The sequence below is a fragment of the Arabidopsis lyrata genome (genome assembly GCF_000004255.2).
Source record: "Arabidopsis lyrata subsp. lyrata unplaced genomic scaffold ARALYscaffold_6, whole genome shotgun sequence".
Classification (NCBI taxonomy): domain Eukaryota; kingdom Viridiplantae; phylum Streptophyta; class Magnoliopsida; order Brassicales; family Brassicaceae; genus Arabidopsis; species Arabidopsis lyrata.
In genome coordinates this window covers 23,014,604-23,040,409 of record NW_003302550.1, presented here as the reverse complement: position 1 = coordinate 23,040,409, position 25,806 = coordinate 23,014,604, and the positions used below count along the sequence as shown (strand labels likewise).

General features: G+C 34.5%; 6 protein-coding genes across 6 annotated transcripts; 4 read left to right on the top strand and 2 right to left on the bottom strand.

Annotated features, from left to right (window-relative positions):
* Nucleotides 1–951: 951 nt before the first annotated feature.
* Nucleotides 952–2,148, top strand: LOC9310926. Its single transcript, XM_002874813.2, has 3 exons — nucleotides 952–1,525; nucleotides 1,615–1,788; nucleotides 1,877–2,148. Exons 1-3 carry the CDS (start codon nucleotides 1,193–1,195, stop codon nucleotides 2,078–2,080), a joined length of 711 nt encoding a protein of 236 aa, XP_002874859.2. The 5' UTR covers nucleotides 952–1,192; the 3' UTR covers nucleotides 2,081–2,148.
* Nucleotides 2,149–2,705: 557 nt separating this feature from the next.
* Nucleotides 2,706–4,022, top strand: LOC9308837. The gene is made up of 3 exons (XM_021020844.1): nucleotides 2,706–3,350; nucleotides 3,457–3,635; nucleotides 3,739–4,022. Exons 1-3 carry the CDS (start codon nucleotides 3,038–3,040, stop codon nucleotides 3,940–3,942), a joined length of 696 nt encoding a protein of 231 aa, XP_020876503.1. The 5' UTR covers nucleotides 2,706–3,037; the 3' UTR covers nucleotides 3,943–4,022.
* Nucleotides 4,023–4,552: 530 nt separating this feature from the next.
* On the top strand, nucleotides 4,553–5,242 carry LOC110227450. The gene is given in 4 exon segments (XM_021021551.1): nucleotides 4,553–4,606; nucleotides 4,704–4,786; nucleotides 4,871–5,033; nucleotides 5,035–5,242. Coding segments are annotated over 4 exon segments (345 nt in total). The 3' UTR covers nucleotides 5,080–5,242.
* Nucleotides 5,243–5,952: 710 nt separating this feature from the next.
* On the bottom strand, nucleotides 5,953–6,848 carry LOC9310925. Its single transcript, XM_021020830.1, has 3 exons — nucleotides 6,419–6,848; nucleotides 6,177–6,329; nucleotides 5,953–6,098 (listed from the first exon to the last, which is right to left on the bottom strand). The coding sequence occupies exons 1-2, from the start codon at nucleotides 6,805–6,807 to the stop codon at nucleotides 6,299–6,301; spliced, it is 420 nt and encodes a 139-aa protein (XP_020876489.1). The 5' UTR covers nucleotides 6,808–6,848; the 3' UTR covers nucleotides 5,953–6,098; nucleotides 6,177–6,298.
* A 7,040-nt stretch (nucleotides 6,849–13,888) lies between these two features.
* LOC9308836 (death domain-associated protein 6) lies at nucleotides 13,889–15,250 on the top strand. Its single transcript, XM_002874810.2, has 3 exons — nucleotides 13,889–14,507; nucleotides 14,600–14,761; nucleotides 14,868–15,250. The coding sequence occupies exons 1-3, from the start codon at nucleotides 14,088–14,090 to the stop codon at nucleotides 15,069–15,071; spliced, it is 786 nt and encodes a 261-aa protein (XP_002874856.1). The 5' UTR covers nucleotides 13,889–14,087; the 3' UTR covers nucleotides 15,072–15,250.
* Nucleotides 15,251–15,344: 94 nt separating this feature from the next.
* Nucleotides 15,345–16,958, bottom strand: LOC9308835. Its single transcript, XM_021020828.1, has 2 exons — nucleotides 16,422–16,958; nucleotides 15,345–16,311 (listed from the first exon to the last, which is right to left on the bottom strand). Exons 1-2 carry the CDS (start codon nucleotides 16,692–16,694, stop codon nucleotides 16,123–16,125), a joined length of 462 nt encoding a protein of 153 aa, XP_020876487.1. The 5' UTR covers nucleotides 16,695–16,958; the 3' UTR covers nucleotides 15,345–16,122.
* Nucleotides 16,959–25,806: the final 8,848 nt, after the last annotated feature.

Genomic DNA, 25,806 nt, shown 5'->3' with positions numbered 1-25,806 from the left:
TAGGAATATTGTTTACATAAGTAGAAAGATGCGGTAAGGTACGAACATGCCCCTTTTGGTGTGCCTCTTTTCAAAAATGCTCCTTTTGGTGTGCCTCTTTTAAAAAATGTCCATTTTCGATGTCCATTTTCTAAAATGCCCCTTTTTAAATCTGAAAATTTTATAAAGTTTTATTAGGTTTATAAGGTACTTATGGATTATAACTACTACTTGAAGACTCGATCCAAGTATTTATAAGGTTTTATAAGGTGTTTTTAAAGGTTTTACAAGTTATTTTAAAGGATTTTTAAGGGTTTTTCAAAGGTTTTACAAGATATTTTAAAAGTTTTTAAAGGTATTTAAAATGCATTTATAAGGTATTTATAAAGTATTTATAAGATTTTAGATACATAGAAATGTAGTTTGTGTATGTTTTAATAATGTTACATACATATTTGGGTAAATCTTATATTTTTAAGAGCATTTTTTATAAGGTTTTAAAGAATGGGCATTTTTGAAAAGTGGCATTGAAAAATGGGCATTTTTGCAAAAGCCCTATTTTATAATTTCATCTTTTTGTGGAAAATATACATATTATTTTCTTATATACAAATTATATTTTTAAGTTGTTAAAAACAAAACTTTTGTTTACTATATGGCAAAATTTCTTATGGAAATATAGGTATAATTTCCTTATAGTTATCTTTTTACATTTTAAAACTTTTTAAATTTACAATTTTTTTATAATTAGCTTTTTTTATAAATATTTTTTACATTTTTAAAATTATTTAAATTTATAATTATGTACAATTATCTTTTTTTTTTTAAAAAAAAAGGAAATTTTTGTTTTACACATGTCAAAATCTAAGATCGGTAGATTTGACATGTGTCACGATCCTATGAGTTATTAACTTTGAAAACCATACTTTATATAATAAGATTTTTATTAGTAAAAATCCAAAAAAAAAAAAAAGTGGTAAAGGATGTTTTGAGAATTATGATTTTTTTTTTTTTTGGTAAGGGTTTTGAACTTTTGAGAATTATGATTACTTCTTCATATCTCCGTGGTTCCTCCTCATAAGGTTTTTTGCCAAAACGATCAAATAATGTTTTTTTTTCTGATAAAACTGTAAAAGTAAAATAAAAATAAAGAAGTGAACTTCCAAGGGCCCACATATCTATAATTCTGGTAAAATCTAGGGTTTCTCTTTTTATGTCAATCATGGCTTCGGGACCAAGCAAGACAGAGGCCGAGACGGCGCATATCGTTTCCGCGGCGGCGGAGCCCATAGAGACGACCACTGAAGAATCCGCCGTCTCTTACTCTCTGGACAAGGACAAATCCGACTCCGACCCGAAGGAAAATGATTCCTCCAATGACGAAGATAGCATAGTGGACGACGGAGATTCAGCAAGCGATCAATCGGAATGGGGAGTGGATAGCTTCGATGATGAGGAATATTGTTCACCTGATGAAGACTCTCATACCGACGAAGAAGTTGAGGGAAAAGCCCGTCTTTATAAACGGAATCTCCACTTTAGCCATGTTCGTATACACGATTCAAAATTTAGTTGTTTTTTTTCTAAATCAAATGATATTTAATTTTATGGTGAAATTTGGTTTTGGAGATTTAGGGCTTTCTTGTTGAAGAAGGGATTGGTCCACGTCCACGTTCACGTTCCGTAGGTTGTGGCTATATCTTACTTAAATCTCTGGACAGTGAACATTCTCCGGCTAAAGGTAGGACACAGCTTCAATACGCACAACACATGGCCAAATTGTCTCTTCGCAAGTACAATACCTTAAACGTAAGTTTAACTATTGCAATTTTAACGTTGTTTCAAGATGTGTTAATTGGCTATACATCAATTTTTTTTTTTTGGAGTGTGTTTTCAGGAAACCAATGTGAAATTGGATCATGTTGTAAGAGTAACAGCGTCTTTTGGCGTTAGGCAGACTTCGTATATCACTTTCATGGCGAAAGAATCTAAGGGAGATGATACGCTTGTGGAGTATCAAACCAAGGTTGCTAAAAAATTTCAATGCAAGACTTATCCTATGTTTTGCAGGCCTAGTCCAAAGCTAGATCCAGATATGTAGTCTAAATTATCTTCTAATTTTTGGATATAACGCTAAATAATTCGATGGTTACATGGTCGTTTCTTGCTTTCCGCTTCTTCTAATAAATGTCTGTACACATACCTAAGATTTATCATTAATAGTAGTTTTAGAGTGTTTACACATACCTAAGATTTATCATTAATAAAAGGTTTTCATGATGATCAAAACTTGAAAGTGCCCTGAGGCCAAATTATAAATATAAACAAGTGAATATACATTATTAAGTTTTATGGCTTTCTAACTCAAACCAATTGCAATGAGTAGAAAGTCTCATGTCCTCTTCTACATTACTCAAGTCCATTCTCATCTTTCCAGTGTGGGATAATTCTCATAATTTCTTTATCGTTAAAATTGTAAATAGTTTAGACTTCAAGGCGGATATATGTATGGGGATTTCCGTCGGATCATGGAGTCTGAACCAATCAAGACGGAGGCGAAAAGACTAGTAACAACTTCGAACTATTTAGAGAGTTTCGTGAACTTTATATATAAGATAGTCTTTTTTTTTTTTTTGTCATCTATATAAGATAGTCCTTAACAAAGAAAATGGCCATTTATAATTAATCTTTTTAATACATATGAGAAATTTTATTTTCACTCTAAAAAAAATCCAATCATTAATTAGTTGAACTGCCTGAATTTGGAATCGGTTTTGACTTTTGAGGGAATGTAAAACGTACAGGTTGTCACTTATGAGTTGAAGCATGAAACAATCAAATATCCGTGGACGACGAGACTCCTACTTGTATTAGGATTTTTGCCTGAACAATCAAATAATGTTTTTATGATAAAACTGTAAAAAGTAAAATAAAAATAAAAAAGTGAACTTCGAAGCCCACATATCTAAAAATAACCCAAATAATTAAACATCAACCAGTTAAGTCGTAAAATATTCTGCTAAGGTAAAAAATCTAGGGTTTCTCTTTTATTTCAATCATGGCTTCGGGATCAAGCAAGACAGAGACCGAGTCGACGCAAATCGTTTCCACGACGCCCATAGAAACAACCACTGAAGAATCCGCCGTCTCTTCCTCTCTGAACAAGGACAAATCCGACTCCGACCCGAAGGAAAATGATTCTTCCAATGACGAAGATAGCATAGTGGACGACGGAGATTCAGCAAGCGATCAATCGGAATGGGGAGTGGATAGCTTCGACGATAAGGAATATATTTCACCTGATGAAGACACTCATAGCGACGAAGAAGTTGAGCGAAAATCCCGTCTTTATAAACGGAATCTCCACTTTAGCCATGTTCGTATACATGATTCGAAATTTAGTTTTTTTTTTTTTTTTTTTTTTTTGTATTTTCTAAATCAAATGATATTTAATTTATGGTGAAATTGATTTTGGAGATTTAGGGTTTCTTGTGGAAGAAGGGCTTGGTCCACGTCCACGTCCACGTTCCGTAGGGGGTGGCTCTACCTATCTTGAATCTCTGGACAGTGAACATTCTCCGGTTAAAGGAAGGACACAGCTTCAATACGCACAAGACATGGCCAAATTGTCCCTTCGCAAGTACAATGCCTTTAACGTAAGTTAAACTATTGAAATTTTAACGTTGTTTTAAGATGTTTTAATTAATTATATTGTCTATACATACAACAATTGTTTTTTCTTTTGGGGTGTGTTTTCAGGAAACCAATGTGAAATTGGATCATGTTGTAAGAGTGACAGGGTGTTTTAGGGGTAGGTTTACTTCGTATATCACTTTCATGGCGAAAGAATCTGAGGAGGATGATACGCTTGTGGAGTATCAAGCCAAGGTTACCAAGAATATAAAACGCAAGACTTATCCTATGTTTTGCAGGCCTAGTCCCAAGCTAGATCTAGATATGTAGTCTAAATTATCTTTTTAATTTTTGGATATAACGCTAAATAATTAGATGGTTACATGGTCGTTTTTTGCTTCTTATGAATGTTTGTCCAAGCACTAAATACTAGTTTGAGAGTGTTTAGACATACGTAAGATTTATCAATAAAATATGAAAAAGCTTCGACTGTGATCAAAACTTGAAAGTGCCCTGTCTCAGGCCTAATGTATAAACAAATAAATGAATCAAGGGCGAGGCGAAAGACCATGGAGACATCCAAAGACTATGAATATCTTCAAAATATTTAGGGACTTTTGTGAATTTTTTACTTCATAAGAAAAATTAGTGGATGAAGTAAAATTACGGTTTAGAAAAGAAATAATTGGCCAACAAAAAAAAAAGGCCTCGCCCATTTATCAATAATATTTTAATTTTCAAAACTTTCCTTTTCCTTTAAAATTATAATTAAAATATGTGATATGACAGAATGCTTGTACTATTTTTACCCATGATCATGCAAATTCAACATTGACTAGTCCCGTCCAAGTGCAGACCAAGTGCAGAAATATTCAAGATCACTCTTAACTCCGATTAGTCTTATTGATGTCTCGCATCTTAATTAGTTTGAAACTAACTTATGAATTCCCAGCAAAATCAAGCCCAACAAGTCCAACCAGGAAGCAAAATACCAGTACATTCTTCCTCTTATTTATGTTGTCTTGCTTGATTCAGAATTGGAAACTGCACCTTTTAGACCACTAACTTTTACATATTATGTTTATGTGTAGCTATTTGGTGATGGCAGCCGTATTAGCAGGGATTGGACAACTTCAGGGCTTTTAGATGATCCTATTGATCAACTCGAAGATAAATTTAACTATTTTTTACACTATAGTTGGTATTTAATTTTACAATTAACCCAAAACTAACTTTATTTACAATTGCATGTAGACACATGCGGTTCAGTGGTCTTCACCCGCCTTTTACAGGCTTCTTACAACAAAGATAAACTCATTGCCGAATGTCGAGATTTATCCTACCAAGATGGAACACATTATATCAAAAACAAAACTGGAAAGAAGAAGTTTTTGTTCAGAAACATGAATATTCCTATCAACTATCAAGTATATCAATAGTGATGGACTTCACAAAGATGTGAGTTAGTGAATTTAACTATTTATATTTTCTGAACTCCTAATTTAAATTGAACAACAGAAATTAAAAGCTCTTTGTGTAGCGAAAAATATATCCCACAAGAGAGTTTGTTTATCGACACACAAAGATTTACCGACTTGTTATTCTGAAATCATGCAAAGGGAGATTTACAAATTTATATAATAAAGACTTTATTTGTTGATTATACCCTCCACGTGAAGCTATTAAAAAGATTTTCCTCATAATTCTGGCAAACAAGAGACTTGACTGGCCAAACAAAATTTGTAATATATAAATACCATATCATGCAAAGCTTCAAGCCAAAACCAACTATGACATATTTCTACACATGTTTTGCGCCTTGAGAGATCAAATCCATGATTGGCTAAGAGAAAGTCATACCTTAAATCAGTGGCGGATCTAGAAACATATATAGTATGGGGCACAATATATTTAAAATATAAATTTTTAATCTAAAATATTATATTTATTGATTAAAAGACATGTAAATGAAGCAAATTCATTTGATGTGTTCAATTGTTGATCAACCATTGATTCTACTACTCTATATAAACATTATTCCTTTAAACAATTAAAAAAAGGTTAGAGAAAAAAATAGATTAAAATATATGGAAAGCATTTATTACCTGAAATCAGTAAAAAGAAAGAAAATAGTAGCTAATTGACTAAAAAATTAGTAGAGGAATATTATATTGTATGTGGCACGATACACCAATTATTCCATCTTTTCTTCAAAGTATATATAACAAAGTTCAAAATTATCAAATTTTGTATAGGACACGTGCCTAGGTACTAATACACGTACGTCCGCCCCTGCTTTAAATAGCATTGGTTTTAAGGCTTTGGCATATAGGAGACGGTCTACAGAGGATGGGATGTATCTTGCCGTCCAAAGTAAGCATAGACTTGGCTTGATACTCCACAAGAGGTCCATCCGGCTTTTCCCTCGCCATAAATGTAATGTATGACTTTGCTCTCGGTCCTCCGTGACAATTACCCCCTCACAACTTCAACGAACTCCACATTACACTCCTTGAACAACAATAAATTAACAAACCCAACAAGAAGAGAGAGAGAGAACTAACCTTGACTTGGTTGTGTTTTTGGAGACAAACATAGACCATCTCTTCCCAGAACTCACGAAAGGTTTTACCATGAAGCGCTTCCTTCTCCAAACTCATTGGGAAGATTCTCTTGTAGTTATAACCTAGGCTAAACTCTCGCTCCGCGTAAAATCCCTAATCACACATGTTGAATTCATCATCTATTCCACTCGATTCCAAAAATCTAGTTCACAATCAAAGCTACACAGAGTGGGTTTACCTACCTTGCTCTCGATGATCTGGCGTTTGTAGATGTGATAGTGTTTATTAGCCTTTTCCATGTCGGAATAAGGCTGCTCATCAGAGGAAAGTTCCAAATCCGAAGATGAATAATACTCCAAACCTTCGAAGCTGTCCACATCATTAACATATCAAATATAGCCTCAGGCTCATCCATTTTGGATTCCTCATCACTGCCTTCTTCATTCTCACCAACGTTCTGTTCCTCCTCCTCCAGGTCGAACTCAGCCTTACGCTTTGTCAGGTAAGAATTGACAACGACCGAAGAAACATCATCCATGGGTTCTGCCGCCTCCTTAAACTCGCTCGAATCTCTTTCTTTCGTCGCTACGCATGGTTTGAGAACCATCGATGATGCTTCCATGGATTCCATCTTTGCTTCCTCTAACTTGCTCGATTCTCCCCCTATCGTTTTCTCGGTTTGAGAACCATGATGATCGATGATGATCTATGATCTAGTGAGTCCTAGAACCTGTAGGAATTCGTACCGGTTTATAACGATTTATAAATACTAATTACGAATTTAATTGCCAGGAACCGTGTAAATAAAGAATTAAATCTAGATCATAGGGTTTGAATATACCTGGATATTCTGCAGCGGAAAGGTGAATCATATTAATTCGAGGTTGTTTCAGCACCCCAAGTGTTGTGCCTCTACCGGTATCCACACGCACACAAACTGGATCACACGTAGTATGCTAGTACTGTTGAGATCTAATCTCAAAATTTAGACAAACACTTTGTCTCTTATGTTTAGGGTTTGGTTGCTCAAAAACCCCATCACAAACGTTGACAATATATCAATATATATAGTCAAACGTTAAACCTAAACTTAGGTTTATTAATGGGCCAAAGCCCAATTATTCTTTTCTTTCTTTTTGCAACTTACGTTTACAAATATATGTATATCATATATCACATATATATTATATAATAAACACTTTATTATAAATACACAAATATAAATATATATGTATATCTCATATAACATATATATTATATTATAATTATAACCCAACATTGATCCAGTCTGCTTAGGTGTGTGACCCTGTAGGTTCGTATAATATTAGCAATGAGTCTTAAACTCATAGATTATAAGCGGTCTCTAGCAAAACATTATAACCACCTAATATTATACGAATGTCATACCTCGACATTTCAACTTCAATTAGAGTAAAGTACAAACGATTTCAGGACATTCCCAATAATCTCCCACTTGTACTGGAATCTTCTATTCCCATAATCCCTTCGTCTCTATATCTCGATCTCAGCATAAGGCAACAAATTATCATCCTTATTAAGCTAGACCATGTTTATCGAACTCCGATTTATACTGATAAAAACAAACGACTGACATTCACCTCGTTTGAGCGCGGCCACGCATTTCTCAGTATCAAATCTTCGATAGGCCCAGAGATATTTATCTCCCGTTATATGGGAGGGACAAATCCCATCTTGTTCCATCCCTGTTCCTTAAACAATTCATAACCCGCCCAATCACTGTCTTTATAATCACCTTTTACGGCTGACGTTTGACAGAGTCAAAGCGAACTAATCCATGAATGAGAAATCATGACGAACTCAGGTCAAAGGACTATACTCTATAGTTGTGATGAAAAACTCTTATGACACTCATATAACAATCTTGTAGAGTTTTCATAACGGGTCAGTCCAATACTGTGTTCTCTAACACATATCTATGTGATTGACTTTAATACCACATATTAATGACTCCATGAAACGTAGTCATCAGTCACCTCACATACTAGCCATTCTTAGTTATTAATGTCCCATTTTAATAACCTTGGCTAGGGACTTCTATAATTTATGTCATTTTCCACTTATAGGGTTTCATGATCAAGTCACGTACTTGATGGTCTATAAGAATGATATAAATTATTTTGGAACTATTATTTAATTATCCAATAAATAAATAATACTGAAACAAATTTCATTAATTTGAAAATAAATTCAAATGTATTTTAACATGAACATCATATCATAAATAAATAAATAAAAACCTCCCACTAGAAATAAGATCACATCTTTATAAATCTAATGCCAATCGCAGCAGTATGACTCTCATGCTTAGGCTGTGGAAGAGGTTTAGTAAACGGATCAGCAACATTTGCATCTGTTGGAACTCTGCTAATCTTCACATCACCTCTATCAATAATCTCACGAATGAGGTGATATCGCCTTTGTATGTGTTTGGATTTCTGGTGTGATCTAGGTTCTTTCGCTTGAGCGATGGCTCCATTGTTATCACAGTAAAGATCGATGGGGCCAGAAATACTAGGAACCACACCAAGTTCAGTAATGAACTTCCTAATCCAAACAGCCTCCTTAGCCGCTTCAGAAGCAGCTATATACTCAGCCTCAGTTGTAGAATCTGCCACAGTGCTCTGTTTGGAACTCTTCCAGCTCACTGCTCCTCCGTTGAGACAAAAGACAAATCCTGATTGAGATCGAAAATCATCTTTGTCTGTCTGAAAGCTGGCATCGGTATAACCACTCACAACAAGTTCCTCACTTCCTCCATAAACCAAAAACTTATCCTTAGTTCTTCTCAAGTACTTAAGGATGTTCTTGACTACTATCCAGTGACTTTCACCTGGATCAGACTGGTATCTGCTCGTCATGCTCAAAGCACAAACAACATCTGGGCGAGTGCAGAGCATAGCATACATGATAGATCCTATAGCAGAAGCATATGGAATCTTACTCATCCGCTCTCGCTCATCTTGTGTCGAAGGACACTGAGTCTTGCTAAGAGTTATGCCATGAGACATTGGTATAAAGCCTTTCTTAGAATCATGCATATTAAACCTATGCAAGACCTTATCTATATAAGTATCTTGACTTAGTCCAATTATTTTGTTCAATCTATCTCTATAGATCCTTATTCCAAGAATATAGGCAGCTTCTCCCAAGTCTTTCATCGAGAAACAACTTCCAAGCCAAGTCTTAACAGACTGGAGCAAGGGAATGTCATTTCCAAGAAGCAGTATGTCATCTACATACAATACCAGAAATGCGACTGCGCTCCCACTAGTCTTCTTGTAAACACAAGGTTCTTCTTCGTTTCTAATGAAATCAAACTCTTTGATTGCCTCATTAAAACGAAGATTCCAACTCCGAGATGCTTGCTTCAATCCATAAATGGAACGATGAAGCTTGAATACCTTCCTAGCAGCTTCAGGAACAGTGAAACCTTCAGGCTGTGTCATGTACACATCTTCTTCAAGATTTCCATTAAGGAAAGCTGTTTTCACATCCATTTGCCAAATCTCATAATCATAATGAGCAGCAGTTGCTAGAAGAATCCGAATGGACTTAAGCATTGCAACTGGTGAATAGGTTTCATCATAGTCAATACCATGAATTTGCTTGTAACCTTTCGCCACCAGTCTAGCTTTGTATATCTGTATATTACCATCCATGTCAATTTTCTTCTTGAAAATCCATTTACACTCAATGGCTTTTACACCATCAGGTAAATCAACCAAAGTCCATACTTTGTTTTGTGACATGGATTCCATCTCGGATTTCGCGGCCTCTAACCACTTAACGGAATCGGGGCCCATCAATGCTTCTTCGTATGACGTAGGTTCATCACTCTCTATAATCAATAGATCATGATCATCCGTCACCCAATCTCCAAATCTATCGGGTTCGTGACGGTTCCTTTCGGACCTACGTACCTCAGGTTCCACAGGTATAGGTTCTACGACTCTTCGTAGATCCAACTGATGTTCTTCCTGAGAAGTTGGAACATTCTCATGTGGTTCTCGAACTTCTTCGAGTAACACTTTACTCCCACTAGTTCCTTTTGAAAGAAACTCCATTTCCAAAAAGGCACCATTTCGAGCAACAAACACTTTGTTGTCAGTAGGATGGTAGAAGTAATAACTTTTGGTCTCTTTAGGATAACCTACGAAGTAGCATTTATCAGATTTGGGTCCAAGCTTATCAGTAATCAACCGTTTGACATAAGCTTCACAACCCCAAATTTTGAGAAAAGATAAATTAGGAACCTTTCCAGTCCATATCTCATATGGTGTCTTTTCAACTGATTTTGTCGGACATCTGTTTAGCATAAACGCAGACGTCTCTAGAGCATATCCCCAAAAGGATATTGGAAGATCAGTGTGACTCATCATCGATCGAACCATATCCAATAAAGTTCGATTTCTCCTTTCGGACACACCATTCCACTATGGTGTTCCTGGAGGAGTGAGCTGTGAAACAATTCCACACTCTCTGAGATGATCAATGAAAGCTTGGCTCAAATATTCTCCTCCACGATCTGATCGAAGAGCTTTTATTGATTTGCCAAGTTGATTTTGTACTTCATTCTGGAACTCCTTGAACTTTTCAAAAGATTCCGACTTATGTTTCATTAGATAAACATAACCATATCTACTGAAGTCATCAGTAAATGTAATGAAGTACTGATAGTTTCCTCTGGCGCTTGTACTCATTAGCCCACATACATCTGTATGTATAAGGCCCAATAAGTCACTAGCCCTCTCACTGTGCCCAGTAAATGGGGCCTTAGTCATCTTTCCCAACAAACAAGATTCACAAGTCTCATAAGATTCATAATCAAATGAGTTCAAAAGTCCATCACTATGAAGTTTTTGAATTCGTTTCTCGTTTATATGGCCCAAACGACAATGCCAGAGAAAAGTTGGATTCAAGTCATTAGACTTAAATCTCTTGGTACGAATGTTATAGACTGGCATGCTTTGGTTTAGAACATAAAGCCCATTCTCTAATGGAGCGCTACCATAAAACATATCATCTCGATCAAATGAACAACATTTGTTCTTGATCGAAAAGTGAAAACCTTCCATGTCCAAACATGAAACAGAGATGATATTCTTGTTTATAGCAGGAACATAGTAGCAGTTCTTAAGCTCCAAAACCATGCCTGAAGGTAAAGACAACGAATATGTTCCCACGGCTAATGCAGAAACTTTTGCTCCATTAGCCACACGTAGGTCCACTTGTCCTTCCTCCAAAGTTCTACTGTTGTTTAGGCCATGCACATTTACACAAATGTGAGCACCACAACCGGTATCCAATACCCAAGGAGTAGAACCAGAAGTAGTAACATTTACTTCTATAACATAGATACCCGAAGAAGAGACCTTGAATGTTTTCTTCTTCTCCAGATCTTCCAAGTTGTCAAGAGGGTTTGATCCATTCAATTTGTCCTTCTCAAGAACATCTCGAAATGAATAGGAACTTTGAGGGTTTAACATAACTGTCGAAAAAGAAAAGCAGAAATTAATATGATGTTCATGAATTTTAGAATTCTCAACAATTAAGAAAACTAACACTATACTCAAAACAAAATTTCCTCTAATGAGTACAATGATCCAAGATCCATATTTCACTAGAATTCAAGTGAGCTTTGGCTCTACCCCTGAATATCTAGTTATTTAGGTAAGCAACACCTTGCTAATTATATCTAATATAATTCTTGGTTGTGGATGACATCTTATGTCTTATCCAACCCTATGTCTCTAAGCCCAAAACCGTTTTGATAGCCTAGTCAAGTAAACCAATTTTATTTCATATGGTAACCGTTACCATCTGTCTCACTCTTAAACAATTGCAGACCGCTGCTTTGGCAGACCCGCCATACAACAATTTAAGTTTTAACAGTTGATAAAATTGGGAAGACATCAAATACTTGATATTAGTTGAGGAAATAATTTTATAACTCAATTTTATATTTAAAATTTATATCCAATATAAATAAAATATAACTAATACATATCCAATATGTAGTTAATTAAATTATAAACAATTTCAATAATTTTAATCAAATTAAAATTATTAATTATTTTAAAAATAATCTTAATTAAATCTCACCAGCTCTAATCAAATTAGAACATAATATAATCGAACTTATCCTAATCAAATTAGGATCTAGCGAATTATTATTTTACAAGTATAATTTTTGATCATATCAAAATCTATACTATACTACTATTGACTTTCTCTTTCTAAAAAGATATAAATCATGAGTCAATATATTTATAATATATTTATGGTAACAGATCTTTTGCATAAGGAACCATTCCAAATCAAAAGAATCGTATACTTACCCATAATTCTACATACACATATTATATATTATATATAATTCTAACTACGAGATTTTATATGTATATGTGAATCTAATATAAACAAACAGATATCATATATCAATTGATTAATAATGAAACGTTTTCATATGAACAAAATTAATCAAGTACACATCAAACGACTATGGTTAAAATATACCTATTATCGATCAAATCGAATAACTACATGTGTAATGATTAATGGAAACAATTTCACGTAAAGGTGCAACGAATCAAAATTCTTTAATTTTATTCATGTTTAAACGAGTCACAGATAATTATCATATGTCATTCATACTTATTATATTAACTATTAATCAAATACGTACAGAGACATATTATCTATCATACACCTTAACACAAACGTATATCCAAATATACAGAAACATGTTTTAGTTGAATCATATAATTTTGTTTATTTTATGCTTTACCAATTAAATTTCATAAATTTAAACAAGCTAAAACAAATTACAATTATTCATCTATATCAAAATATAGATTAAACTAGATTCAAATTCAGTATTAATCACGTAGGCTCTGATACCACTGTAGGAATTCGTACCGGTTTATAACGATTTATAAATACTAATTACGAATTTAATTGCCAGGAACCGTGTAAATAAAGAATTAAATCTAGATCATAGGGTTTGAATATACCTGGATATTCTGCAGCGGAAAGGTGAATCATATTAATTCGAGGTTGTTTCAGCACCCCAAGTGTTGTGCCTCTACCGGTATCCACACGCACACAAACTGGATCACACGTAGTATGCTAGTACTGTTGAGATCTAATCTCAAAATTTAGACAAACACTTTGTCTCTTATGTTTAGGGTTTGGTTGCTCAAAAACCCCATCACAAACGTTGACAATATATCAATATATATAGTCAAACGTTAAACCTAAACTTAGGTTTATTAATGGGCCAAAGCCCAATTATTCTTTTCTTTCTTTTTGCAACTTACGTTTACAAATATATGTATATCATATATCACATATATATTATATAATAAACACTTTATTATAAATACACAAATATAAATATATATGTATATCTCATATAACATATATATTATATTATAATTATAACCCAACATTGATCCAGTCTGCTTAGGTGTGGACCCTGTAGGTTCGTATAATATTAGCAATGAGTCTTAAACTCATAGATTATAAGCGGTCTCTAGCAAAACATTATAACCACCTAATATTATACGAATGTCAGACCTCGACATTTCAACTTCAATTAGAGTAAAGTACAAACGATTTCAGGAGATTCCAAACAGAACCTCTCTGTGTTTCAAGCCAATTGGGAAAGTGAAAACAAAATTCTATATTTTACCTTCTGCCCAGGAAACGTAGGATATATTTAATAAATAATAAAAGTAAAATAAATGTAAAGGAGTGATGAATTTCATGGGCCCATATAAAAATAAACCAAATTACTAATTAGCAACCAATTAACTCTATAAAATATTCTGCTTAGCCAAAATCTAGGGTTTCTCTTTTATTTCAGTCATGGCTTCGGGATCAAGCAAAACAAAGGCCCAAACGGCGCAAATCGCTTCCACGGCGGCGGAGCCCATAGAGACAACCACTGACGAATCCACCGTCTCTTCCTCTCTGAACAAGGACAGATCCGACTCCGAAACAAAGGATGATGATTACTCTGCCGAGAGCGACGAAGAAGAAGAAGGAGAAGACTACGAAAGCAACGGAGAAGAAGAAGAAGATGACGATGATAAGGAAAGCGACGGAGAGGACGATGTAGATAGCATAGTGGACGACGGAGATTCAACAAGCGATCAACCAGAATGGGGAGTGGATGACTTCGATGATATATATAGCGATTTCTATTCACCTGATGAAGACTGTTATACCGACGAAGAAGATGAGCGTAAAAAACGTCTTTATCGTCGAAATCTCCACTTTAGCCATGTCCGTATATACATATTCGCAATTTAGTTTTGTCTTTTTTTCTAAATCGAATGATATTTAACTTATGTATATTTGTTTATTTGGAGGTTTAGGGTTTTCTGGTGGAAAAAGGAATTCGTCCACGTTCAGTATGGAGTGGCGCAATCTTACTTGAACCTCTGGACAGTGAACATTCTCCGGTTAAAGGAAGGACACAGCTTCAATATGCACAAGACATGGCCAAATTGTGTCTTTGCAAATACAATGCCTTAAACGTAATTTTTGATTATTTGCAAAATTTTTACATTGTTTTGTTGGTTTAAGATGTGTGAATTGGCCTTATATCAATTGTTTTTATTTTCCCTTTGGGTGTGTTTTCAGGAAACCAATGTGACATTGGATCATGTTGTAAGAGTGACAGGGTCTTTCACTGGTAGTTGGGTTTCGTATATCACTTTCATGGCGAAAGAGTCTGAGGATGATGATACGCTTGTGGAGTATCAAGCCAAGGTTGTGAAGAAATTAAAATGTAAGACTTATCCTATGTTTTGCAGGCCTAGTCCCAAGCTAGATCCAGATATGTAGTCTAAATTATCTTTTGCTTTGTTTATGGCTAACTGCCTAACTTCATGATTATATAGTCTTTTTTCTTGCTTTTGTTTTGGATTTCTTCAAATGGATCTTGGTCCAAGCTACTGATAAATGTATTGTAATGCGAAATACCTAATGATGTTAAAAAGAAGTGCAACAGCTCTATCTTTTCCCTTAATTTTATTAACTAGCTCTATCTTTTTCTTTAATTCTATCAACTAGCTCGATCTATAGTTCTTCTTTAACCAGGTAACACACAGAGTGTTACCAATTATTTATTCCGAGAATCATGCACAGGGAGATTTACATATGCACTTTATTTGTTGCATATACCCTACATGTAAAAGCTCGGCCGAAACATGTATATGATCACGCACAGTTTCAAACCAAAAGCCTCAATGACATAAATATCTAAACACTTTTGCGCCTGCATAAAGCAAATCAATCACTCTTTGTTCGATGATCCGAGTAAATCCAAAATCAATCACCCCTCTCTGTTCCGAGCCAATTGGGAAAGTGAAAACTAAAACTTCACTTAAATCCTGTAATTACCTTCTGCCCAAGAAATGTGTGATATGTCATATGTACATATTAACTAAGCAAGAGACTAAATGGCCAAATACATATGAGAGAGAGACTATATTGTCAAGAGATTCCAAAAGCAACTATGATATACAAATATATATAAAATTTATCACGTTTTGAGTCTCGGCAAATCAACCCAAAACTAGGTAAAAGGCAAGCCAATTGATACATTTAAGTCTTTGGTTTAGGAGCCGGTCTACAGAGGATAGGGTGGCTCTTTCCGTCAAGAGTATCCATACATTTAGCTTGATACTCCACAAGAGTTCCATTCGGCTTCTCCCTCGCCATAAATGTAATGTATGACTTATTGACTTGGCTCTCGCTCCACCGCGATAATTACCTCTCACAACTTCAACCAACTCCACCTTACGCACCTTCAACCACAATAAACAACATTCAGACTTAGCTACTCATCATATAAACAACAAACAACAAGTATGGAGGGTGAAAGACAGATTTATTAAAACAAAAAGAAGAGGAAGAAGAGAGAACTAGCCTTATCTTGGTTGTGTTTTCGGAGACATATGTGTACCATCTCTTCCCAGTACTCACGAAAGGTTATTGCCCCAATCGCATTACGGTCCAAACTCATTGGTTTGATTCCTTTGAAGAGATAAATTAGTCTTCTCCCTGGCTCCACGTAAAATCCCTAATCACAGACATTGTTGAGAACTTAGTATCGTTCTTATAATCAATCACCATCTGATCAATTTCATGGAATTGTAGCTCACATTCAAAAACCAAAACATGTGGTGGTACCTTGCTCTCGATCAGCTGGCGTTTAACGATGCGATAGTTATCTAGAGCCTCCTCCTCGTCCGATAAAGGTTGCTCATCAGAGGAAAGTTGAGCCTCAGGAGAGGAATAATACTCTAAACCATCGAAGCTGTCCACATCCCATTCAGGCACCTTTATGATATCATCATCATCATCATCAAGGTCCTCAATTTTATGATTGCCTTCTTCTTCAATCGCAAACTTGCTCGAATCTACTTTTATCGTCGTCTCCACTACGCATGGTTTGAGAACCATGATGATCTCGTAAACCCTATAACTCCCAAGTTAATTGGGGAAAGTGAGAAATAAAAATATGGTTTGGCTACGGTTACGAAATATGTAATTATCCCAAGTTTTTTTTTTCTCTGGTTTCTAATCAAATTTGGGATAATTACATATTTCTTTGGTTTAAATTGGTTTTATCCTTAATTTTTTATGGAGTTTTATTTATTTGGTTAAATTATTTATGATATTATTTTTTCTAATAGTCGTAATTGGGAGACCTAAAAAAGAGCACGGAATTTAGGAAATTGGTGTAGAGATCTTTGTAAAATAAATTTGTGGTTATTGACACGATTTGAGCCTTAAGTTTAGGTACTTACACATTATTGTAAGTATTCTTATCCAAACTAACACAACTCATCTAAACTAACACAACTAACGACATGAAAGTGAACATGAGGAACGATATTCACAATGACATAAATGCCAAGATGAGATATGAAACGTATAAATTGTGAACCAAAAAAGAGAGGAATGGGGGAGTAATTAAGGTTTCAATGTATTTCTTTATTTTTGTCTTTAAAATAAAAGAATTTTATAATAGAAGTAGTTTTTACTATAATGTATATTTTTTCCCTAAAAAAATATTCTAAGTGTTGTGAACTGTGTCTTTCATTAATACAATAGGAGATATATATACAAGGATAATAGTAGGATACAGAGAATAAGGTAAAACCCTAATGGGCCATGGGCCGGTTATGGAGTCCATCCATATAGTTTATAACACTCCCCCTTGGAAGACATAACCGTGCCCGATACTAAACCGGGATCTCTATAATGCGCTGGGGAATGTTGCCTCATTAAAACCTTACCAGGAAAACCCAGTGGGACAAAACCATGGTGAAGGAAAAAGAGTACAACACGCATTACTCCCCCTGATTTGAGCATCACTGTAGATCCTTGAGTCCGCGCATCCCGATCTGATGAATGAGCTTCCAGAACGTTGAAGTCGGCAATGATTTGCTGAATAGGTCGGCTGAATTCTCACTTGACCGGATCTGTTGAACTTTGACCTGACCGTCCTTCTGTAATTCATGAGTGAAGAAGAACTTGGGCAGAATATGCTTCGTTCGATCCCTCTTAGTGTAGCCATCCTTTAGTTGAGCAATATAGGATGCGTTGTCTTCAAATATGATGGTCTTTGATGTAGTAGTAGTAGTAGTAGTAGTAGTATTAGTAGTAATAGTAGTAGTAGCTGCGCCTTAAGGAAGGCTGCCTACGTACCCTTGGAAGGGATCAAGCCACACGTAGTTCCTATTCATTGACCATGCCATAATCTGATCTTATGAATAACCTGCATCAGCAAATCAAACTAAACCAAAGCAAACTGGATCTTCTTTGGTTAGATCAGTATAGAATAAACCCAAGTAAACAACGCAGGAAGAATAAACTTTAAAATTTAATCAAACCTTCCTTTAAACCTTTCCAGCGCCTTTGGGTTGATCATGAACTAAATTTAGACAGGAGACTCACGGCAAAACAAATGTTTGGTCTAGTGTGTCTAGCCAAATTCATTAGAACTTCTATGGCACTGAGGTATGGCATTTTCGGACTGAATGGATCACTATCCAATCTGAGGCTTCTCACCACCATTGGGCCTGGTCAATGGGCGGGCCTGGTCCTTATTAAATCTCCTTGAGTACTCTTTCAGTGTATGCCATTTGATGCACAAGGATTCCATTATTCACGTACTCAGGTTGTAATCCCAAACAGAACTTAATTATTTGCCTAGGTCTTTCATTTGAGATTCTTTCTTTAGATATACTCAACTGTTTGGGCGATTACCCAGAGGTTTAAATCATTCATATACACTGCTATGATTACATATCCTTTGTTTGCAAACTTCTTGATAAAAATACATGGACTGATCGGATCGTTTTTATAGCCTTCTCTGATGAGATATTCACTTAATCGGTTATACCACATACGTCCGCTTTGTTTCAGTCCATATAAGGATTTGTCCAGCCTTATGCAGTGATGTTCTCGAGAATTTTTCTTATCTTTGAGCTCACTACCCTCTGGTAATCTCATATATTATCCAGTGGACTTATATAAATATGCAGGCATTACATCCATTAGCCGCAAATCTTTCTCTTTTATATAGCCAGACTTAGCAAAAATTTAAATGTCTTTGCATCCACCACAGGGGAGTATATCTCCTCTATTTCTGGTCTTTGTATGAATCCTTGTGCGACAAGCCGTGTCTGATATATCACGCTTTCACTATGTTTATTTCACACAATCACAAAGACTCATTTGTCCCACTGGCTTTACATTGAATGGTGTCCTTTGTATTGGACCAAACACATTCTTCTTCTTAATGATTCTTAGCTCCACGTTTTATGGTCTTGTACCATTTTAATCAATCAGGTCTTTGAGTGCACTCTAGTATAGACGTGGGCTCCTGATCCTCATTCATTTCAGTTGCTACCTTGTGCGCAAATATTTTATCATTGATGTCGACATCTTTTCGGTTCCATTGTATTCTAGACATGATATAGTTTATAGAGATCTCTTTACACCTTCAGGACCTTGAGGTTTGGCGTCCCAAACCTCATTGATTGGTACCTTAGGGTTATGTCTATTAGCCGGCCATGTCTATGGTTTCTTGAACCTTCTCGGTTTCCCTTGCACCTTTCTTTGATTTCCGAGGGTTCTTGTCTTTGGAACCTTTTGGGTCTACCACATTTCTTACGTGTTGTAGCCTCTGTAGCAACTTGATTGTGTTCCTTGTGAACATCAATACGTACTGGTGCATTACAAGCTGGTATGTACGATTTTGTTACTCTCTTTGGGTCATTATAGGAATCTTGGCAACTGTTTTATCTAGCTTTTGCAGATATATAGTCTTTTGGATCTCTGATGGAGTCCGAAGATCTTGCCATGTGAAGGATGTATGATTCCATGTAAGTTCTTTGACCAGCTTGTTAGTCTCTCCACCCAGTGTTGGGAAAATGGATTCATTGAGATGACAATCCTTGAATCTGGCCTTTGGCTCGAGATACTTAATGATGGTGGGAGAATCATTGTTAACGTATATTCCCATCCCCTTTTGAGGTCCCATCATTTGCTCTCTGTGGTGGTGCAATGGGTACATAGACTGAACACCCAAATGTCTTAAGATGGGAAACGTCTGGCTCATGACCCGTTAGCAATTGGGATGGGGAATATTTATGCTCACTAGAATGGCCTGATACGTATAAGCTCTTGTTGCATGTAATATTGTGTGTCCCCAAGCAGCTACTGTCAGTTCAAGTATGGACATGTGCCACGGGGTATACTACTCTCCCCCTCATGGACATACTGTAGCCATAAAACGCTTGGGACATAATTTACCAGCATTATCTAGACATATAGTCTTAAGTATGTGGGCTCACAGACTTATGGTCTGGGCCAGCAATCTAGCAAACACCAAGTTTCTAGTTGCTTTGACTGGTGATGACCTTAGTAAGGGTTTCCCTTGTGTACATGCTGCACACGTGAGGTCCTTAAGGAGTGTGCCCTTTTGATTTTAATATCAGCTTTACGCATCATGTTAGAACCAGGCTGGCCAAGCCGGTCATGCCATTAGTGAATTTCTCAGTAAACCCTTTTGTTTACTGTATTAGCCTCTATCATATTGACTTTGGCATAGTAAAGATATATGACGCGGGTATAGTCTCTAAGACCTTCTCATGGTCTTGGGTGCTCTTAGTAATATATGGGAATCCTTTGTTCCCTTCACCCTTAGTTTCAATGTGGAAACCATTCAAACACATTTTTTTGAAACTCAACAAGCCCCTTTGAGCTGGGTGAATATGAAGCATCTGAGGATGCGTGCCCTTGGGAATATGGGCCTGCCATGGGCCTACCCTTAGCCTTCACTAAATTTAGCTATACCCGCAATTTGGCTAATGAACCATGTCTTTAGATATTTCGTTTATTGAATTCTCATAATCATCTATCTCATGGTCGAAATCTTCTTCACCATCGTGATGAACTAAATGAGCTTCTTGATTCTTTTCAAACTCTCTTGATAGAGATCAACGAGATGCTTAGGTGTCATGCACATCTTAGTCCAATGGTTTCCCCATTCCTCATCAGTGGCAAACAAGTTTATTTGAGTGTTGTGGTTTGGGTATATCGTGGCCTACCTCGATTACGACCAAAGTCGGGTCGGTGGCCTTAACCATATGAATGGTTTCCTTGATCATATAAATTATAATTTCCACTTCTACCACGTCCATTCCATTTACCATGACTGTGGCCATGATACTTATCTCTTTGGACGTGGTTAGGCTCTTTAGTCTCTTTAGGCTCTTCAGCCCAATGGGCTTCTGATAATGGGGTAGGACCAGGAGGTCTCATTTCACTATTCATAACTCATTGTTTTGCTCAGCAAGTAGCAAAACAAGAGTTTAGACTTGTATATGTGGTAAAAACCTTTTTTTTTTTTTTTCACGATATTGTTGCTGAGGCAATATATTGTTTGTGTGAAAGGTCGAGAATGCTTTCTTTAGCAAGTCATTCTCAGTAATTTCCTCACCACGGAATCTCAGTATTGACACTATTTTAAATAGTGCTGAGTTATACTCATTCATGGATTTGAATTCTTGGAATATGAGATTCTTTCGATCGAATCGGGCTTTTGGGTAATAGCACCGTATTTTTTTTTTCAACTCTGTCCTGAGGTCCAGAGGATTCTTAATAGTGAGGTACTGATTTTGAGACTCTCATTGAGGTGATGGCGTATGTTAGTAATCGCCTTATATCTTTCTCTTCTGGTGGCATTGTTTCCTTCCACAATAGATTCACCAAGCCCTTTTTCCTTTAGGACAATCTTAGTGTCCAAAGCCCATTTTAAATAATTGTCACCAGAGGCATTGAGTGCCGTGTATTCATAATAGTTGATTTCTGATATCTATAATATATAGAGTTAAATGAGAACTCATGTAATCGGTTAGACCAAGTCATGCGGTATTTGAGACCGAGCCATGCTTGTCTTCAGCAAGTGTTTTCTAAACAATCATGTTATATATATATATGGATAAGTATCATGGCAATTATATGGATGAAATCAACCCTAGAAGATTGATCTAGTATGCAACAACCAAACAATCGGATCATACTAGATTAGGATATTAGGATTTCGCGGTTAAGTTTTAGGGTTTTAGCATCCGCGATTTATAGTACTAGGGTTTTTGCTAGGATTTCGGTTTTATGTATGGAACTTTCTATTTATGGAAACTTTCCTTATATGGAACTTTTCTTTTATGGAAAATTTCTATTTCTCATCTAGAAAGAAATCCTAAACAATTATGTACTTTAGGGTTTTGGAATATTTCCTTATGAAGGGGTTTCTTATTTTGGTAACTTTCCATTTTGGGAAACTTGCTATTTTAGGAAACCTTTTATTTTGGGAAACTTGCTATTTTACGAAACTTTCTATTTCTGTAAACTTTCTTTATATGGAACTTTCTATTTCTGGAAACTTTCCATTTATAGGAAGCTTGATCTTAAACCGTGACTTAGGGTTTATTAAAACCGATTTAATCGAGGATTTAGGGTTTCGGTTTTCTTTTGGATTATACCAAACATAAGTCCGGTTTTAGGTCTATAATCAAACCGCAACTTGCAGTTAGGGTATCGCATTTTAAAATCGCGATTAGAATTAAACCGGTTAATCAAACCGGTTATGTTCTGGTTAAGGTTTCGGTTTAGAATTAAAAACGGAAATAGCGGTTTGGTTTTCACGATTAAAATCGCGATTAGGGTTTATATTTATGGAGGTTTTATGGTATGAGAGAACAATCAAGCAAACCGGTTTAACCGCGTATATGATGAATAATAACTTTAATATGCTAAATTTATGATTATCAATCAATTTATAACTCAATCGTAGCGTGTGACTATAATTACTCTTTCACAGATTATTATAAACAATTTTAATACGTAAGTAATAGCGATTGACTTACTACTCTTAATGACAAATTAGCAATGATCAATACTCAAATATAATTAAAAGAAATACTATATGTAATATTCGGTCTTAGAACAGTTAAGCATAATTCAATTATGAATCAAATTTATAGCAATAACGTGATGAATTAAATAATAATTGAAATATGTTAAACGTAGAGTATCAATCAATCTACGACTCCGACATATCAAACGTGTAAAGTAATATTGTTTTCTTATGAGAATTAATTAATACAACATGACTATAATAACTAGGAAGATCAATAACATAGACTTAGGTGCTTTTAATAATAAAATAATATATTATATGAACAGATCTAATGCAATGATAAACAACGATCGAAAGCACATGGATCAGTTTTGTATCTTAATTAATTAAGCATGACAATATTGACTAAATGAATCAAACGTAGACTTAGATATTATATGAGACTATGAACATAATAATATTCAAACGATCTTATGCAACGATTAAATAAACAAAACATGAACCAAACAAACAATCATGCAATAACGATCATTATAATAATTAGGATACGATCTGTTTAGAAAGTATGAGTGGATCAATTTATATATTAAACTTGAGGTTACTTACCTCGACGTGAAAGATGAGATCGGAAACGGACGAAAACGGCGAACGCTTTTGTTTGCTCGGCGGCTAGGGCTCGTCAAGTTTAGGGTTAGGTTTTTTTTTTTTTTTTTTTTTTTTTTTTTTTTCGAGCTTATGTGCTGATAACGTGTTGTGAACTGTGTCTTTCATTAATAGAATAGGAGATATATATACAAGGATAATAGCAGGATACAGAGAATAAGGTAAAACCCTAATGGGCCATGGGCCGGTTATGGAGTCCATCCATATAGTTTATAACACTAAGTGAATTCTATTTTTATCTAAGTATTAATAATACCTTTATTTATAAAGTTGCAAATTATCCACTCACTTTAACTTTTACATAACTTTCATAAAATTATGATATTCTTTCAATTAAACATTTATTATGAAAAAATATATTTCATCATATAAAAATAATAAACATAATAGATTTTGTTTAACTATCGTCATTAATGTATTTTTCCCCAAATGATGTTAATTTTAGAGAAATTGCACTAGATAACCTAAAAAAAAACAAAACTAAATATCTAACCTCTAACCCCCCTATTCACTCTCTTTCTCTTCCTATCTCTCTCTACCTTCTTTCTAAAAAACTAATTTTTCTTTTTTTTTTGGGTTATTCACCTAAATCACCCATAATTTTATTTATTTTAATCATAAATAAAAAAATGTTAAAAGTTAAAAGACCATTTTGCAAATAAAAAAGTTCAACTCTACCATAGAGGATGAAATCAAGTTTTTCTATATATAGAGTAAAAATAGCAATATTTATTTTAGATATGAAAATAGAGGTGTGTTCGAGTAAATTTTATTCTAAAATAAAATTTAGTGGAGATAAAAATAAAGGTGAATTGGAGATGCTCTAACCACCTCTATTTTTGCCTCTAAACTCTATTTTAAAGTAAAATCTACTCTAACACACACTCTATTTTCACTTCTATGAGCATCTCCAATGTATACCTCTATTTTTTCCTCTAGTTTAGAAGCAACTATAAGTTAGAATTGATTTTGCTCCAATGTATGTCTCTAAAATTGAGTTATTTCTATAATAGAAGAAAAAATAGAGATGTATATTGGATTACTCTATTTTTTCTCTATTTTAGAAGTATACATTGGAGCAAACTGGACTCTAAAATAGAGTTGTATCTAAAATAGAGGAAAAAATAGAGGTGGACATTAGAGATGGTCTAAAATAAAGATTTCTATTTTTTGCTCTATATATAGAGGAACTCTATTTCGTCCTTTATAATAGATAAACTTTTTTATTTGAAAAATAATCATTTAACTTTTATCTTTTTATTTAGTTATGATTAAAATAAATAAAATAAGATTTTGGGTTGATTTTAGAGGTTTTGGTATAAATATCTATTCTAAAATTTGAGACTACTATTTTCAAAAAAGAAATTATATAAAGTCTTATAAACATAGAAATTATATATATTATGAAAATTTTGTAAAAATTAAAGTAAATGGGTCCATTTGCAGTTATATATATATAATGTATTAATACTAAAATAAAAATAGAATCTATTCGAAATATTATTTTTACAAGAAAATATAGAAGAATATATTAAAGTAAAAACTATCTCTATTATAGAGTTCCTCTATTTTATTTTAGAGATAAGAATAGAGATATACATTAGAGATAGTTTTAGGAAAGATGATCTATATTAAAATTGGAAATAAAAGATATTTACACTGCCAACTGAGTTTAAAAATTTATTTCCGTAAAATTCATTGAATATTTTAGAGTTAATGAATCAAATTTAACTAAGGATTATCAAATAACTGGTTAGGTATTTTTCATAGTTAAATTTGATTTATTAAATAAAGATTAGCTAACTATTAACTAATCCGGTGATATTGCAAAAGATAAATTCTCTCAACTCAATTGGCAGAGCGTTGAGGAACGAATCCAACAACAATAGACAAGACGGTTTGTTGTGTTTATGTTAATAACAACTACTTTATTTTCTCTGAATTGTTAGAAACATATATATGAATGAATGATTAAACAAACCCACGTAAAAAAAAAAAAAAAACAGAGAGAATTAAACTAGCCTTATTATCTTGCTTGTGTTTTTGGAGACGTACATACACCATCTCTTCCCATGGTACTCACGAAAAGTTTTGCCCCAAAGCGCATTCTGTTCCAAACTTTGATACCTTTGAATAGATAAGTTAAGGGGTTGTTCGTTTGCTCATTTGGAATATGCATCTAAATGCTCCATCCAAATGATCTATTTAGCTAATCCATCTGAATGATGTTCGTTTTCATTTTTGGTAGTCATCTGGATGATTCATCTAACTGTTTTTGGTTAAAACTTTGTTTGTTTGGTTGAGAACCATTCTCATCTAGATGTTTTTGATTAGAAAAATGACTAAAATGCTCATGTTTTCATCTAATTATATTTTAATTTTTAATCTTAACTATATTAATTTTAATTATTGATCAAATATATTTTACAACCAAACAAATTTTAAATTATTATATTTGACCTTTATAAATTTCCA

Excerpts from the sequence above, each read along its gene's own strand:
- LOC9310926 (XM_002874813.2), top strand. The coding sequence starts at position 1,193 with ATGTCAATCATGGCTTCGGGACCAAGCAAGACAGAGGCCGAGACGGCG. Across the intron at positions 1,526-1,614 it reads GGAATCTCCACTTTAGCCAT|GGCTTTCTTGTTGAAGAAGG; the intron begins GTTCGTATACAC and ends TTGGAGATTTAG. Across the intron at positions 1,789-1,876 it reads GCAAGTACAATACCTTAAAC|GAAACCAATGTGAAATTGGA; the intron begins GTAAGTTTAACT and ends GTGTGTTTTCAG.
- LOC9308837 (XM_021020844.1), top strand. The coding sequence starts at position 3,038 with ATGGCTTCGGGATCAAGCAAGACAGAGACCGAGTCGACGCAAATCGTT. Across the intron at positions 3,351-3,456 it reads TAAACGGAATCTCCACTTTA|ATTTAGGGTTTCTTGTGGAA; the intron begins GCCATGTTCGTA and ends TTGATTTTGGAG. Across the intron at positions 3,636-3,738 it reads GCAAGTACAATGCCTTTAAC|GAAACCAATGTGAAATTGGA; the intron begins GTAAGTTAAACT and ends GTGTGTTTTCAG.
- LOC9310925 (XM_021020830.1), bottom strand. The coding sequence starts at position 6,807 with ATGGAATCCATGGAAGCATCATCGATGGTTCTCAAACCATGCGTAGCG. Across the intron at positions 6,330-6,418 it reads GCCAGATCATCGAGAGCAAG|GGATTTTACGCGGAGCGAGA; the intron begins GTAGGTAAACCC and ends ATGTGTGATTAG.
- LOC9308836 (XM_002874810.2), top strand. The coding sequence starts at position 14,088 with ATGGCTTCGGGATCAAGCAAAACAAAGGCCCAAACGGCGCAAATCGCT. Across the intron at positions 14,508-14,599 it reads GAAATCTCCACTTTAGCCAT|GGTTTTCTGGTGGAAAAAGG; the intron begins GTCCGTATATAC and ends TTGGAGGTTTAG. Across the intron at positions 14,762-14,867 it reads GCAAATACAATGCCTTAAAC|GAAACCAATGTGACATTGGA; the intron begins GTAATTTTTGAT and ends GTGTGTTTTCAG.
- LOC9308835 (XM_021020828.1), bottom strand. The coding sequence starts at position 16,694 with ATGGTTCTCAAACCATGCGTAGTGGAGACGACGATAAAAGTAGATTCG. Across the intron at positions 16,312-16,421 it reads GCCAGCTGATCGAGAGCAAG|GGATTTTACGTGGAGCCAGG; the intron begins GTACCACCACAT and ends GTCTGTGATTAG.